The sequence below is a fragment of the Ictidomys tridecemlineatus genome, chromosome 8 (assembly GCF_052094955.1).
Source record: "Ictidomys tridecemlineatus isolate mIctTri1 chromosome 8, mIctTri1.hap1, whole genome shotgun sequence".
In the NCBI taxonomy this organism is placed as follows: domain Eukaryota; kingdom Metazoa; phylum Chordata; class Mammalia; order Rodentia; family Sciuridae; genus Ictidomys; species Ictidomys tridecemlineatus.
In genome coordinates, this window is record NC_135484.1 from 71,755,569 (window position 1) to 71,769,376 (window position 13,808).

At 39.4% G+C, this 13,808-nt stretch overlaps 1 protein-coding gene across 1 annotated transcript; it reads right to left on the reverse strand.

Annotated features, from left to right (window-relative positions):
* Window positions 1–9,772: 9,772 nt before the first annotated feature.
* Pnrc1 (proline rich nuclear receptor coactivator 1) lies at window positions 9,773–13,289 on the reverse strand. The gene is made up of 2 exons (XM_005324715.4): window positions 12,583–13,289; window positions 9,773–10,879 (listed from the first exon to the last, which is right to left on the reverse strand). The coding sequence occupies exons 1-2, from the start codon at window positions 13,120–13,122 to the stop codon at window positions 10,436–10,438; spliced, it is 984 nt and encodes a 327-aa protein (XP_005324772.1). The 5' UTR covers window positions 13,123–13,289; the 3' UTR covers window positions 9,773–10,435.
* Between the last annotated feature and the right edge of the window lie 519 nt (window positions 13,290–13,808).

Consider the following 13,808-nt stretch of genomic DNA (forward strand, 5'->3'; position numbering starts at 1 on the left):
ACTTAACCACTGAGCCACGTCCCCAATCCTTTTTGTTTTTTTAATACAGGGGCTTTCTAAATTGCTGAGGCTAGCCTTGAACTTGTGATCATCTTCCCTTCTCCTGAGTCACAGATTACAGGTGTGCACCTCCATGGCTGGCTTCATTACAATTTTAGATGTGTGTATATGTGTACTAACCATTTTCGGTATTTTTAAAAATAATTACTTATTAGTTTTAGGTGGACACAATATCTTTCTTTATTCAATGATGCAGAAAAACTGATTTCATTATTTTACATTTATGTGGTGCTGAGGATCGAACCCAGTACCTCATGCATGCTAGGCGAGCACTCTACCACTGAGCCACAACCCCAGCCTCCAGTAATTTTTTGATTCCCTACTCTTGCCATATAACCTATTAAATTGGATTGTTTTAAATGCCACTTACCATGGTGGGTGAATTTTTATTCTAAAGTAACATGTGACCAGCACATAGCAGATTTCTTGCACTGCTTGTGACTAATTCAATTTGGCTTTTTTTTTTTTTTTTTAACCAGGATGAACACCCGGAGCCACATTCCTGGCCCATTTTTATACTTAGAGCCACATTCCCAGCCTTTTTTTTTTTTTTTTAAGAGAGAACGAGAGAGAAATTTTTAATATTTATTTTTTAGTTTTTGGTGGACACAACATCTTTTCTTTATTTTTATGTGGTGCTGAGGATCGAACCCAGCGCCCTGTGCATGCCAACCGAGCCGTGCTACCGCTTGCACCACATCCCCAGCCCTCCCGGGCATTTTTATACTTAGAGACAGGGTCTTGAAAAATTGCTTTAGAACCTTGCCAAATTGGTGAGGCTGGCTTTGAACTTGAGATCCTCCTGCCTTAACTCCCAAGCCACTGGGATTACAAGCATGTACTACCACACCCAGCAAATTGGTGCTCTTTTTTTTTTTTTTTTTTTTTTTAATGACAACACCATACCCACTCTATTTTGACCAAAAGTTTGTGATTTTACATGAATGTCTCATAGAAAATGGAACCACATCATTTAGGGAATAATTTCAAACAACACTTGGAGTTTTCCATTAGCTCTAATGGTATTACTTCAGCATTAAAGGCTCTAATGAGCTGAGAGTGTACCTTAGCGTTACAGCATTTGCTCAGCATGCATGAGGTCCTGGATTGGATTTCCATCACAGCAAAGAAAAAAAAAAAAAAGTTTGATTTTTGTTGTTGTTGTCGTTGGTTTGCCCAATTGCAGTGCCTTTAATTCCTGCTACTTAGGAGGCATAGGTAGAAGTTATCAGGAGTTATAATTTTAAGTCCAGTCTGGCAATATAGACAGGATCTCACAAAACAAAGACTTAAAGAGTAGGGAACAATCAAATGTTGCTCATTGCCTTGCCCTCTAGTCACTTAAGTGCTACTATTGCTTTAGAGACGTACATTTCATAAACCCATATTCTTATCTCTTCCCTGCTTTCAGTTCCACTTTAATATCTTTAGCTTTCTTCTCAAACCATGGAAAACTATAAATCCCTTTCAGAATCTTTATAATCCCCATCTATATCTTTATACTCCCTCAAAGGTTCTTCAAGCATTAATGCTTATCAACATTAACATTAAATATCATCTGTCACATTTTCAAAACTAATACTTTTTCTAATCTTTCTCTAATTTGTCTTTATGTTCTTAATAGCTTTGGTATTTCAGCCATTCGCTAGAGTTGTTCTGTTGTTTTAGACATAACCAACTAACCAACATACTTGAAAGTGCAAAGAAAAACATTAAGGAGATTGGGAATTTACAAACACAAAAGATGATTTGTTCTGCATGCTACTTGTAAATGAACTTTAGAATTATAATAGTGGAGTAACTAGGTAAAGCAGCCTTAGTTTTCTCCAATTTTGTTTTCTTCAATATTTTATTATAAAATGCTTCAGTGGGAATTTTATGGTCAACACCCAACACTATCTAAATTCTGTAACAGTAAACTATACTTGCCTTATCACATATCTCTCCATCTATCCCAATTATTTCGAGTTCAACACATAGTTTTAAAAAATGGAATGTTCATAATTGGGTATTCTAAATTAGCTAAAGAGCAGTCAGAAGACCTTGGTTGAACAGCTTTCATAAACATCACTGTTTTATTCTTGAAATTCAAGATTTGGTCTCAAGACATCAAACAATTACAGGAATTTAAGAAGTATACATGGGGTTAAGTAAACTGCATAAATGCATAACAACTCTAAAGCCTTGAAAGATTGGCCTATCAAAGATTGATATCCTATCTTTGATATCAATCCCTTCTAAAATTTGAGAGTAGTAAATGTTTATTTGAAAAATAAGGTTAATTCTGTTCAACTTTGGAAGGGATGATTGTGAGCCTTTGTTTTATATCAGAAAAATCCCCCCAGTTGTACTCTATCAAAGGTTTTGAATCAAAGCCCTCTATTATTCCATGTTGCCAAGTAAAAAGTATCATAATAAAAATCTTCCTGTTTATAAAGATCTTTACTGGGCTGGGGATGTGGTTCAAGCGGTAGTGTGCTCGTCTGGCATGCGTGCGGCCCGGGTTTGATCCTCAGCACCACATACAAAAAAAACAAAGATGTTGTGTCCGCTGATAACTAAAAAATATTAAAATTCTCTCTCTCTCTCCTCCTCTCTCACTCTCTCTTTAAAAAAAAAAAAAAGATCTTTACTGTTAGAAAATTTGGGGTTTAATTTAAACATTTGCATGCTGGAAATAACCAAAAAGCATCAAAATGTTTATTAAAAGGAAAAAAAACAGCTTGTTATTTAAAGAAAAACAATGAAATGAAAAAGAAAAAAAAACATTTAGCTTATTTTGCTTAAAAAAAAAAAAAAAAAAAAGGAAAACGTGTTGTAACTGCTATCCTTTTCCAAGATTTTAGCCTGTCAGGAGTACAGCTATAATTCAGACTTGACAACTAGTCAGATTAACAAGCTCTAATTTTAGAGCATTACTCCATAATTATGAGAAACTATATATATAAAACCAGCTATGAGGAATGTGATCAGTATCCACAGATGCTTCTCGATAGTGATGGGGATGACATGACAAACCCATTGTACGTTGAAAATGCATTTAACATAGGTAACCTCCCAATTATGTGAACAGCCTTAGTTGTTTCCCCTCAAGATCTGTTGGCTGACTGGAAGCTGTGGCTCATTATCATTGCCTAGCATCACAAGCATCTTACTACTATCACTAGCCCAAGATCAAATTTCAAAACTCCAAATCTAGTCTTTATAGACTACAAATCATTTTCACACCATTGTAAAGTTGAAAATGGTTAAGTGGAACCACTGTAACTCAAGAACCACTCCCGGTACCTTTATAACCAGAAAGCCACACTCACATAGTGGCTTCTTTGACAAATGTGCATCTAATTTAAAAAAATTACCCATGTACATGCTACCAGTTCTCCAATTTGTCCATTTCTACCATTACTTAATTCAAAAACTATAATTAATGCCACATAATCTATGAAAAACTAGTCCTCTAATGAATTCTAAATTTGTGTAGCCAGTTCTAGACACATTATTATAAACTCTGCTTGGGAAAATAATTCTAAAATATTAACAGTGAACCCTCAGTAAATGTACACCTTTTGTAAATGCTAAATTGTAATAAAATTTGGGGTTTTTTTATGTGAACACAATATCTTTATTTTACAATTATGTGGTGCTGAGGATCAAACCCAGTGCCTCGTGCATGCTAGGCAAGCTCTCTACCACTGAGCCACAACCCCAGCCCTGGGGTATTTTTAATTCCAACTTAAATTTGGCCAATACAATTCCTGGGTGTTGGGAACATTACTTACATACATTTTAATATATTTAATTTAGAACCTCAAGATAATTACAAAGATATGAAAAGTAACAAATTTGAAAACTGTCAAGATTAATTCCAGACTATTTAATCCAAGAGATTTAAAGAAAAGGGGTTAGGTTCAACAAGCAGATCATCCCAACTCTTTTCAGGGGAGCACAGGGAGATGGGTGCAGTGGACTTTATTGATGGTACCTAAAAGAGTAGATTCCCTAATCCCTTCCCTTATTCAGAAGATCTGAGATAGAAACTGGGAGGAGGGGACGGTGGTTCTCAGTGTGTTTGATGACTGAGTTAAAGCAGGGATTCCACAGCAGCAGAGGCGCCTCTCTTTTCCTCTCATGATCTCACTGGGAGCCAGGCATGGTGATGCAGGCCTATAATCCCAACAACTCAGGAGGCAAGAGGATTGCAAATTCAAGGGCAGCCTCAGCAACTTAGTGACACCCAGTCTCAAAATAAAAAATAAAAAGGTCTGGGAATGTGGCTTAGTTGTTAAGCACCCCTGGATTCAATCCCCAGGGTACTAAAAAAAAAAAAAAAAAAAAAGGTATTACTGGGGCTGGTGATCCAGGGGCTCCTACTCTTTGAAGGCCATAATGTCACCGTCCTATTGCTGTACCTAAATTCACTGTCAGGACAGAAAATGAGCCTGACAAAAGTCATCACTGAGGGCAGCACCAGCCTTAGCATGGAAGATGAAGGAGTGGATGTCACTAAGTTTATGACCAAGGATACCTGCTTCACCACTTTTTTTCGGAGGGAGGGGGGGAGAGTGTCCCAGGCATTGAACCCAGCAGGGATGTAGCTCAATCTCCAGTACCTAAAAAGAAACCTCAGCAAGGCATACTGGGTTGGTGGTTTAAAATGTTATCTTTGGGGGCTGGGGATGTGGCTCAAGCGGTAGCGCGGTCGCCTGGAATGCGGCCTGGGTTGGATCCTCAGCACCACGTACAAACAAAGATGTTGTTTAAAATAAATATTAAAAAATTCTCTTTCTCTCTCTCTCCTCTCTCTCTCTCCCTCTCTCTTTATAAATAAATAAATAAATAAATAAATAAATAAATAAATAAATAAATAAATAAAATGTTATCTTTGACTACAGAAAAGGAAGGTGACATTGTTGCTCCTTTTCACCAACAGGTAGTTGCTATCAAATTTAAAACTTAAATTAGGTCTATTAATAGTCACTTTTACAGGTAGGTAAAGAACCAATCCCTGTGTAAAACTGTTTCATAATACATTCCAATTCAACAACTAATTGACTACCATAGTTGAAGTTGCCACAGGAAGTGAAGAGGATGAAGAGTACCAGGAAACACATTAAGCCTTATGAGAGAAAATAGGATATGGGAAGGCATATTTCAGTTCCATTTTAATGTTATGATTATTGTTTCTGTGCACTATTTACCTAAGCTGTATCTCTAGGTCTGACCTATCTTCTATTTGCTATGCCTTTCCACATGCATCACCTACAGGACATCCAAAAAGTTCAACAAACCAAATCAAAATTATCTTCCTGTATAATTCCAATCCACCGGCCCAGGTCCCTACTTTGTAATTTGTCTAGTCACTAGACCTAAAAAGGCTTCTTTCCTCACCCTTCATTCCAATGCTCCAAAACAAGCTGTCTTTACATTCCCTCTGACAATGTTCTAAATGCCCTTTTCTCTTTTGAGCTATTAAAATATTTATGTTCAAGTGGTCTTCCTGTTTTGTTCCCTTTCCCACCTTTTCATAACAATTTTGTTTTTGAAGAATCTCATTCCTTTCTTCAAATCTGATGATTCTGCCATGCTTACATAATAAAGCTGAAGCTCTTCAACATGTTGTTCAAGGGCTGGGATGTGGCTCAAGCGGTAGCACGCTCGCCTGGCATGTGTGTGGCCCGGGTTCACCACATACAAACAAAGATGTTGTGTCCGCCAAAAACTAAAAAATAAGTATTAAAATTCTCTTTCTTTCTTTCTCTCTCTCCCTCCCTCTTTATAAAAACAACAAAAAAAAACATGTCGTTCAAGGGCCTGTGTTCTTAACCCAATATACCTTTGAAAGACACTTAATTTTTCTCTGCTTGAGCTGCTGGACATTCTACATCTTTTTTACATTATCTACTCACTTTTACCTCTATATTTTCCTCTTCTGTGTCAAATACTATTGACTTTTTTCTTTTAATATTCAGTGTTATTATAGAAAATGTGCTATTTTTTGTCATTTTGATTTACATTTAATGTTTGTTCTATCCTAATTGTTACATACTCATCCACACTTCTAATTAATTTATTCTTATGCAAGATATCTTGTTTGTTTTAAATCTTCTATGTGTAAAATTCTTTTAAGTGTCTTCTGCAATGCTGGCATAGTAGTAATGAATTCTTTTCTTTTATGCTAATCTTGTTAGGTTTTTATTTCACTATTGACTATTTTAAGGCCCAACTCAATACTATTTTTAAGGGGTCAGATTCCCAAAGAGAAAATTCCTAGTTACCAGAATTAATCACTACTTCCTAGGAGAAACAATTTTTTTTTTTACCTCTTTAGGTATTTGTAGTTGTAGGAGAGAAAAATGCAGTATTTTAGTCACTTTTTTCTCCCTACACTACCTGCAGTGAACTTTCACTTTTATTTATCCTTTCATCTCCTGAACATACTTTACAATAAATCCTCACACTGAATTGCAGACATTCTGCTGGACAAATGGCAAACAAGGGAAAGGGATGGTTTAAGGCAGTTTATCATCCAAACTGCAAGAACTCTATAATCAAGTACAAAACCTATTAAACCTGTGAATGTGTCATTTTCAGATATTTGGGAAATGTCAATTCACCCAAACCAACCCATTAGTTCTTATAATGTCATTAGAAAAAGGTAAAATTGGTGACTAAAAGTTTAAAGAATTTTCTTAACTATGATCTGAACTTCTAAGTTTCCAGGGCTGCGGACAAAGCCAGTGTTAGATCACATGCCTAGCAGGGTCAAGGCCCTGCGTTTGAACCCCACCACCACAAAAGAAAAAAAAAACTTTTCCACCTATTTAAGGACAACTTTTATCTGTGAGCAGAATTTCAGTCTCAATTTCCTTTCCCTTTCTCTCCTGGGCCCTAATGCTTAAAAAGTCTACAAAATTTGTCTTCCCTTGTCACCTTTTAGCTCTTAGTTACAAAACCAGCTCCCCCTCTTGGTAAACTCAAACCACTTAATTAGGCTTCTCTCCAGCACTACTTCTGGAATAATTAGGAATAAGGCAGGGGTGGGTGGCTTTGAGTTATAATGGCCCAAGGTCTTCTTTCAGACATCTAAAAACACTTTTATGTTTTTACATGAGAACTTGCTGGAGGTGACTGGACATAAAAGAACCTAGCCAATCCACTGTAGCCAGAGCAATGCACAGTACTCATTCTACCCTCTCACCAAGTTTATACCAACTGTGCCCTCTTTCCCAGGTCCATTCTGGGCCCTGGTGCTAAGAGGCAGAAACACTGGATGGGTGTCTTTGTTTTCTTCCCTCTCAACATTACAAGTTGAGCTCAGTCTTTTCAACAAAGAGGTAAAGATAAGAGCAAGAAAAGTTTGAAGTCAAGTACTAGACAAAATTCAAATTATTTTCCTCAAGCATGGAATGCTGGGATTCAACTCAAATTCCGTAATTATACAACATGCTAGCTTTACATTCAAATAAAGGGAAGCAAAGGGTTACAAATTACCATGCCCAAAACCTGAATGCTGTTTTCATTTATAAACTATATAAAACAACCTAAAATTTGCAATAAGAAGTACCTTGTAAAGAACTACTTCTTTTAAGAATATACTTTGAGGGCTGGGGATGTGGCTCAAGCGGTAGCGCGCTTGCCTGGCATGCGTGCGGCCCAGGTTTGATTCTCAGCACCACATACAAACAAAGATGTTGTGTCCGCCAATAACTAAAAAATAAATATTAAAAAAAATTCTCTCTCTTTAAAAAAAATATTTATTTAAAAAAAGAATATACTTTGATCTTTTACTACCTTTTCCTTTATCTACCTACAAGGAGATACTTAACAATGCTTGGTACCAAAATTAATGCAAATAAAAAGCTCTTTCCATAATACCACTAAATCAATGATTTGAATAAATTCAGTATAAAATTATCTAGAAACTTCATTAAATTACTAACCATACTGCTATTTTTTCTATACCTACGTGCCCCTGAATTTAACAATTTTTATTCTCATATAAACTTTTCACTTCATTGCAATTGAACCCCTTTACGGGAGACACTAATATAAATTTAGTTCTGAAGCTGGCGACACATCCTTCACTTTACATACCCACAAAACCAAACAAAATTGCAAAAACATGGGAAGAAATGTTAAGGCATTCATTCTATCAAGAGAAAAATCCAAGTGCCTGAAAATAATGGGCCACTATAGAGCATTTTACACCAAAAACTATTTAACTTTTAAATTCACCAATACATTGTCACTGAATATATCTACAATGCAACTCAACTGATTTTGCTCAAAGTTTAAGACCTACTTTAATGCTTTATCTTAAAGTATCTTAGTCAGCAACCTTAAGCCATTCTTTTCAAAATTTTAATCAAGTGTTAACTTATTGCTTTCAGGAAGTCTTATTACCAGGTTCACTATTTTCATTACTTTAATCACCTGTTTCTCTAAATGCATTTTTAAAAGCCAGGTATATGTAATTTTGTGTATAGCTAATCTCTTTGCATATAAAATGTTACAGCCAGTGGCAAATGACACATGTGCTAGGTTCTGATACAGATCTATGGCTATTTCTCAGATTTTGTGGTGACAGCCTAAGAGTTATCATACCCTCCCAGCACTGCTTAGGAAATTATTCTAAAGTTATGGCTATACTACTACCTCCACCCTTTATGCAGCCAGAAATCTCTTCCCTCCCTTCTTGTATGAACCAAAGGATATATACATATAAGACACTCCCAAGAAACACTTTCCTCATCTATACCATTTTTCAGGAACCATGTACTTTTTTTTCCTGTTACCTGGGATTGAACTCAGGGGTAACTTAACCACTGAGCTACATCCGCAGCCCTATTTCTTTTTTGTATTTTATTTAGAGACAGGGCCTCAGTGAGTTGCTTAGTGCCTTACTATTGCTGAGGCTTTCATGTACCCTTTTAGCTCCTTTTTTTCCTTTTCATGTTTAATTACTACCCACTTAGAAAAACTTCCTTTTTGTTGAGATTAACTAAAACCCATAAGGGAGAGTCGCATTTTTCGAATTTCTCAGTTGGAAATATACACACATGCACTCACACACATTATTGGAAGGAAACAAGGTTCCAAGTCTCTACTTTTGACAAAGTACAAGCACAGCCGTATTTATCCTCAAGCAAGCTTTAGGATTTAGATTTTTCTCCATCTAATAATCTTAACATCAATACTTATTTTGGTTCAAAAAAACCAATCCAAAATCTAGTAAGCCAATTATGTTATTTTCACTGAAAAACATTGCAATTAAGTCGAATGGTACTTTATAAAACCTCTCACATACCTATAATTTCAGACTCAGGAGTATGAGGGAGAATTGCAAATTTGAAACTATCCTCAACAACTCAGTCTCACTTTGTTGCTTAGGACCCTGCTATCTCAAAACTTTTTTAAAAAGGGGAGAAGGGATGGGGTAAAGTGGTAAAGTATCCCCAGGTAAACTCTCCAATACAAAAAAAAAACGCACACATAAAACTATATTCTAAGTTATATACTTACTAACATACTCATTTCCTCTAGTGAGATGTGTAGATGGGTAAATCTTCCTCAGAGGTAGAAGTCTTAAATTACTATTAAATTCTAAAATTTTGTAGGATAATGAGCATAAAGTCAAAGAGGAAAGTTAAAATCCAATCACAAAATAATCTCACACAAACATTAACAGTCACACATAAAGAACCAAGACTAGTTTAAAAGGGGGGGGCCAAATTATTATTATTACTTTGAAATTTGATTACAACCAATTTTGTTGGCATTAAAATTAGAGTCATTTTAAATTTGAATAATGGCTTATGTACCAAAACTCAGAAATTAAGTTTGGCAAAAATGGGAATAGTTTTCCAGTAATTACAGATCAGAAGGCAGAAATCAATTTTGGGAAAACAGACAAAACCCATGTTTACAATGATTGTGCCACAGATTTAAACTTCAGTAGTGCATTAGTAAACTTCACATTTGGATCTTCACTTTTGAGATTTGAGAGCTGTTTCTTGGAAAAAAAAAAAAATCTCAGTACCTTGTGCAAATAAATCAGTCTTCCATGTGCCTTAGAGCACACACTTAAAATTTCTCCACTGTATATATACAAAACACCTACCACATTGGCAGGTCAAAATACATAACTTTCATAACAAAACTATAATGTACCTCTCAAGTATGAACAATATACACATAATACATGGTATACAGTATTTACAAAATATAAAATATAATACAAGCTGTTTGTAACTTTTTAAGCTCATCTTTTGAACCTATAGGTTGCAACAAGGCAAATTTCCATTTCTGTACCAATTTTTTTAAGAGTCCAAAGATTTGGGGAAAACTGTTTTACACACATAGTGAAATCAGAAATCTAAGTTTGAACTTTGAGGAGCGTTTTTAAGTGTACTGCCATAAGCTCCCTGTTTTGGTTGGAATTTTCAACAGTGCTTCCCATCCAGTGACTAGGAGGCTTTGGAAGAACACTAGGAGAAGGTGGATCACTAAACTTTGCCCCAGCATAATTTTCCTTTTGGCTCACTTCAGTTAGAAATGGTGATTTCTTCAAATGCATATTTTTAATGTTCTCAGTATTTTTAAAAGGCTTTTTTTCCTGCTTCTGAATTCTATCAGGCGAAACAGAATCCTGCCAAAAGTTATTTTCATTCCTTTTTGCAGAGGTGATCTTGGTTAGTGGCAAGTGATATTTGCTTTTCTGTCTGTTTATCTTTGGTTGTTCACACAAGTGTATACCATGAACAAGCTGGCCGTGGGGAAAGGCAATTTTCTCCGATTTTCCCATCTTTGATTTTAAAACCTACAAAGATAAGGAACACAAAAGTGAATAGAGTTTCAAATAAAAATCATTTATAAAATTCACATCATATTTTACATATTTTCTTCTAAAATGTTTCCCCCCTAGTCTTCAGCCCACTATTTTGATTATATACTTTTAAACTGGCTACACTTATCAGTTGGATGTCCAAATACACCTTATTGTCTGCCAATAAAAATTATGCAATTAATCACCGCTGTAACCAGTATGCAACATCAGCAAGTTCTAAAATGTCTAAAAAAATCCAAACTAACCTCTGGTCCATCTAGCTATAACTGTAATAGCTCTCTTCCAAGTGTTTGTCAGAGGGAAAAAAAATGTTTCCTTTCTGCCCCCTCTTTCCTTCTAATTTAACAACCATTTCAAGAACTTGTTTCATTCAATCAAATCAATTTCCTAACTTAAGTGGACCTTCCAGGAAGTTGTGATGGAAAAGGTTAAAGTAAAAAATTGTCAAGGAAAAGTATAATTAGATTACAGTCCTTTCAACACCTGTAAGTAGCACTCAAAAACAAAGCAGGAGAGTACAATGTAACACATTCCATGTCAGTAACTCCCAGCAAACCCGGGCGTTTGAATATCCGTTCAGAAGAAAGAAATCTTACTGGTCAGCAAACGAAATACAAAAGGCTTTTATATTATCGCTAATATTTTCAGTCGTGGTATTTTACAACTTGAAACCTGAGAAGATAAAGTTAGTAACTTTTTCCAAGGGCATAAGCTAGATAAGCTAGATGAACTCCAAATCTCAGTCCAACCAAGGGCAAGAGCAGGTTTCCACGTAACTATGATTCATTGAAATAATAATTTGCTAAGATTAAAAGTCACTTTAGACATTTAATTCCGTATGAATTTTCATACATTTTATCCAAATCAAACTGCACGGCACTTGGTCAACATAACGTCATTCAACTATATTAGTGAAAACTTCTGAACAAGTAAAACTACCCGCCATTACTCAATGTCACACGATGGGAATTGCTGAACAATAAACTCAGTTCAACATTAAGAGTGGCCCACAAAATTGACCTCTTTCAAGAAGATAAGAACTAATGCCATTCTTGCGAACTTTGAAACTTTAAAAGTCCCACAAAGTAGTAAGTCAGACTCGCGGTAAGCAAAGCCTCAATTGGACTGGGAGTCCCACACTTCGGCAAAGGGCCAGCCAAACGAAATCGAGCCGCTTGCAGCCCGGGTCCAGCGCCCACGCAGGGCGTTAGAGCCCGTAGAAGCCCAAAGCCGGCCCCACCCCTTCCCCGGCCACCCCCCCTCAGCCCCGCCACCTTCATGAGCGCCGGAGCGCTCGGCACGTAGCGCGCGCTGACGTCAGCCCTCCCGCGGGCCCCTGCCCTCCCCCACCACCGCGCGAGCCCGGAACGCCGAAACCCCCTGGAACGCCGCCAGCCTTCTAAATCGGGGCTGTTGCTGGGGCGCAGCTGCTCCTCTCATTGGCTGACTCCCGGGAGCCAATCGGCAGCGCCAGCGCATGCCTCCCCTTCCCCCACTTCCCCCAGCAAAACCAAGCGGGCGTCACGGAAACTTCCCTCCCGAGTAAACAGCCGCCCCTCGCCCAGCCCCCACCCTCCAGACCCCCTCACAGCCGAGCCCCCAGCCCGAGAGCCCGCCAGTGGCCGTCTTGGGCCGAAACTCCCAACGGCCCCCCAGACCCGCTTCGCAGCCCTCACCTCTTTTCTCAGCGGGGGTTGGCCGGGTACCGCGGGCCGCAGCGGCCCAGGGACGGGGCTCGCTTCCTCAGTTCTGGTTGCGGCTGCAGGATTCGGGACCGAGACGGTGGCCTGGCCCGGGACCTCCTGCGCTCCGCTCCGGCCAGTCGCCGGGCTCTGGCCGCCCTCCAGGTTCGGCCGGTGCTGCTGGTACTGATGGAAGCGACTGGGTAGCTGCCCCGCCGGGCTGGCCCGCACCTTTTTTTTTCGCCGCTTCTTCGGCGCTGCCCGCGGGGTGCCTCCCGCAGCGGCCAGGCTACCATTGGGCAGAACTGCTGGAGCGCGAGGCTGGGGAGTCAGACAGGGGCCGTCTCCCCCTAGGAAGTGAGGGAGGAAGAGGGTTGGAGGCAGTGCCCGGGGGTCTGGGATCCGAGGTAAAGGCGGCGGTGCCGCGGTCACCATCGGGAGGGCCCCGAAGTAACCGCGGGTGGAAAAGCCAAGCGGGGCAAGACGGCCGCCCAGGACGAGCGGCTCCCGCTGCGGGACAGAGACGACAGTCATAGCGCTAGGAGGCAGGCAGCTCGGCAGGAAGAGAAAGAGGAAGTGAAGGCAGTGATCATAGGGCGGCGGCGGCGGCTGCTGCTGCTAAGAGAGCCACAGAAGAGCGCGGACTATGACTCGGGCGGAGACGGCGCAGCAACAAATAGCCCCAGCCCGGCTTCCGAGTGTTGTTATCGGAAGCTCCACCCTGTGCCCGCCTACCTCCCTGCGGGAATCCAATCCGAATTCGATGGGGCAGGCCACGCCTCTCAGGCCCCGCCTCCACAGCTTCTGGGAGAGAGACACACAAACAAGCCGCTTGCTGCAGCCCGGCACAAAGAGCGCGCAGTGCGCAGGCGCTGCCAACGGGCTTTTTCGGGTAGAGTCAGTACCGCGAACAATGAAGTTAGGTTTCGGCCCCACCTCCCCCCTTTCCCCCTCTCCTCGCGTCGCCCTGCTAGGCGATGGTCGTGCTGAGAGGTCTGGGCGAATTGGGTGGGGGTGGGGACGGGGGACAGAACAGGGCAAAGGAGGAATTAGAAAATATCAAGGCCACTGGTGCTTTCTCATCTACTGACCTTGTCAAGTATTCGTTTTATTTCAAGCCCAACATTAAGAGCATTATCATTAAAAAAAATTTTAGAAGAACACTAAAAATATCATTCACTCCGTTTGCTGCGTATTAGCGCTGGTGACCAAAATAAGAA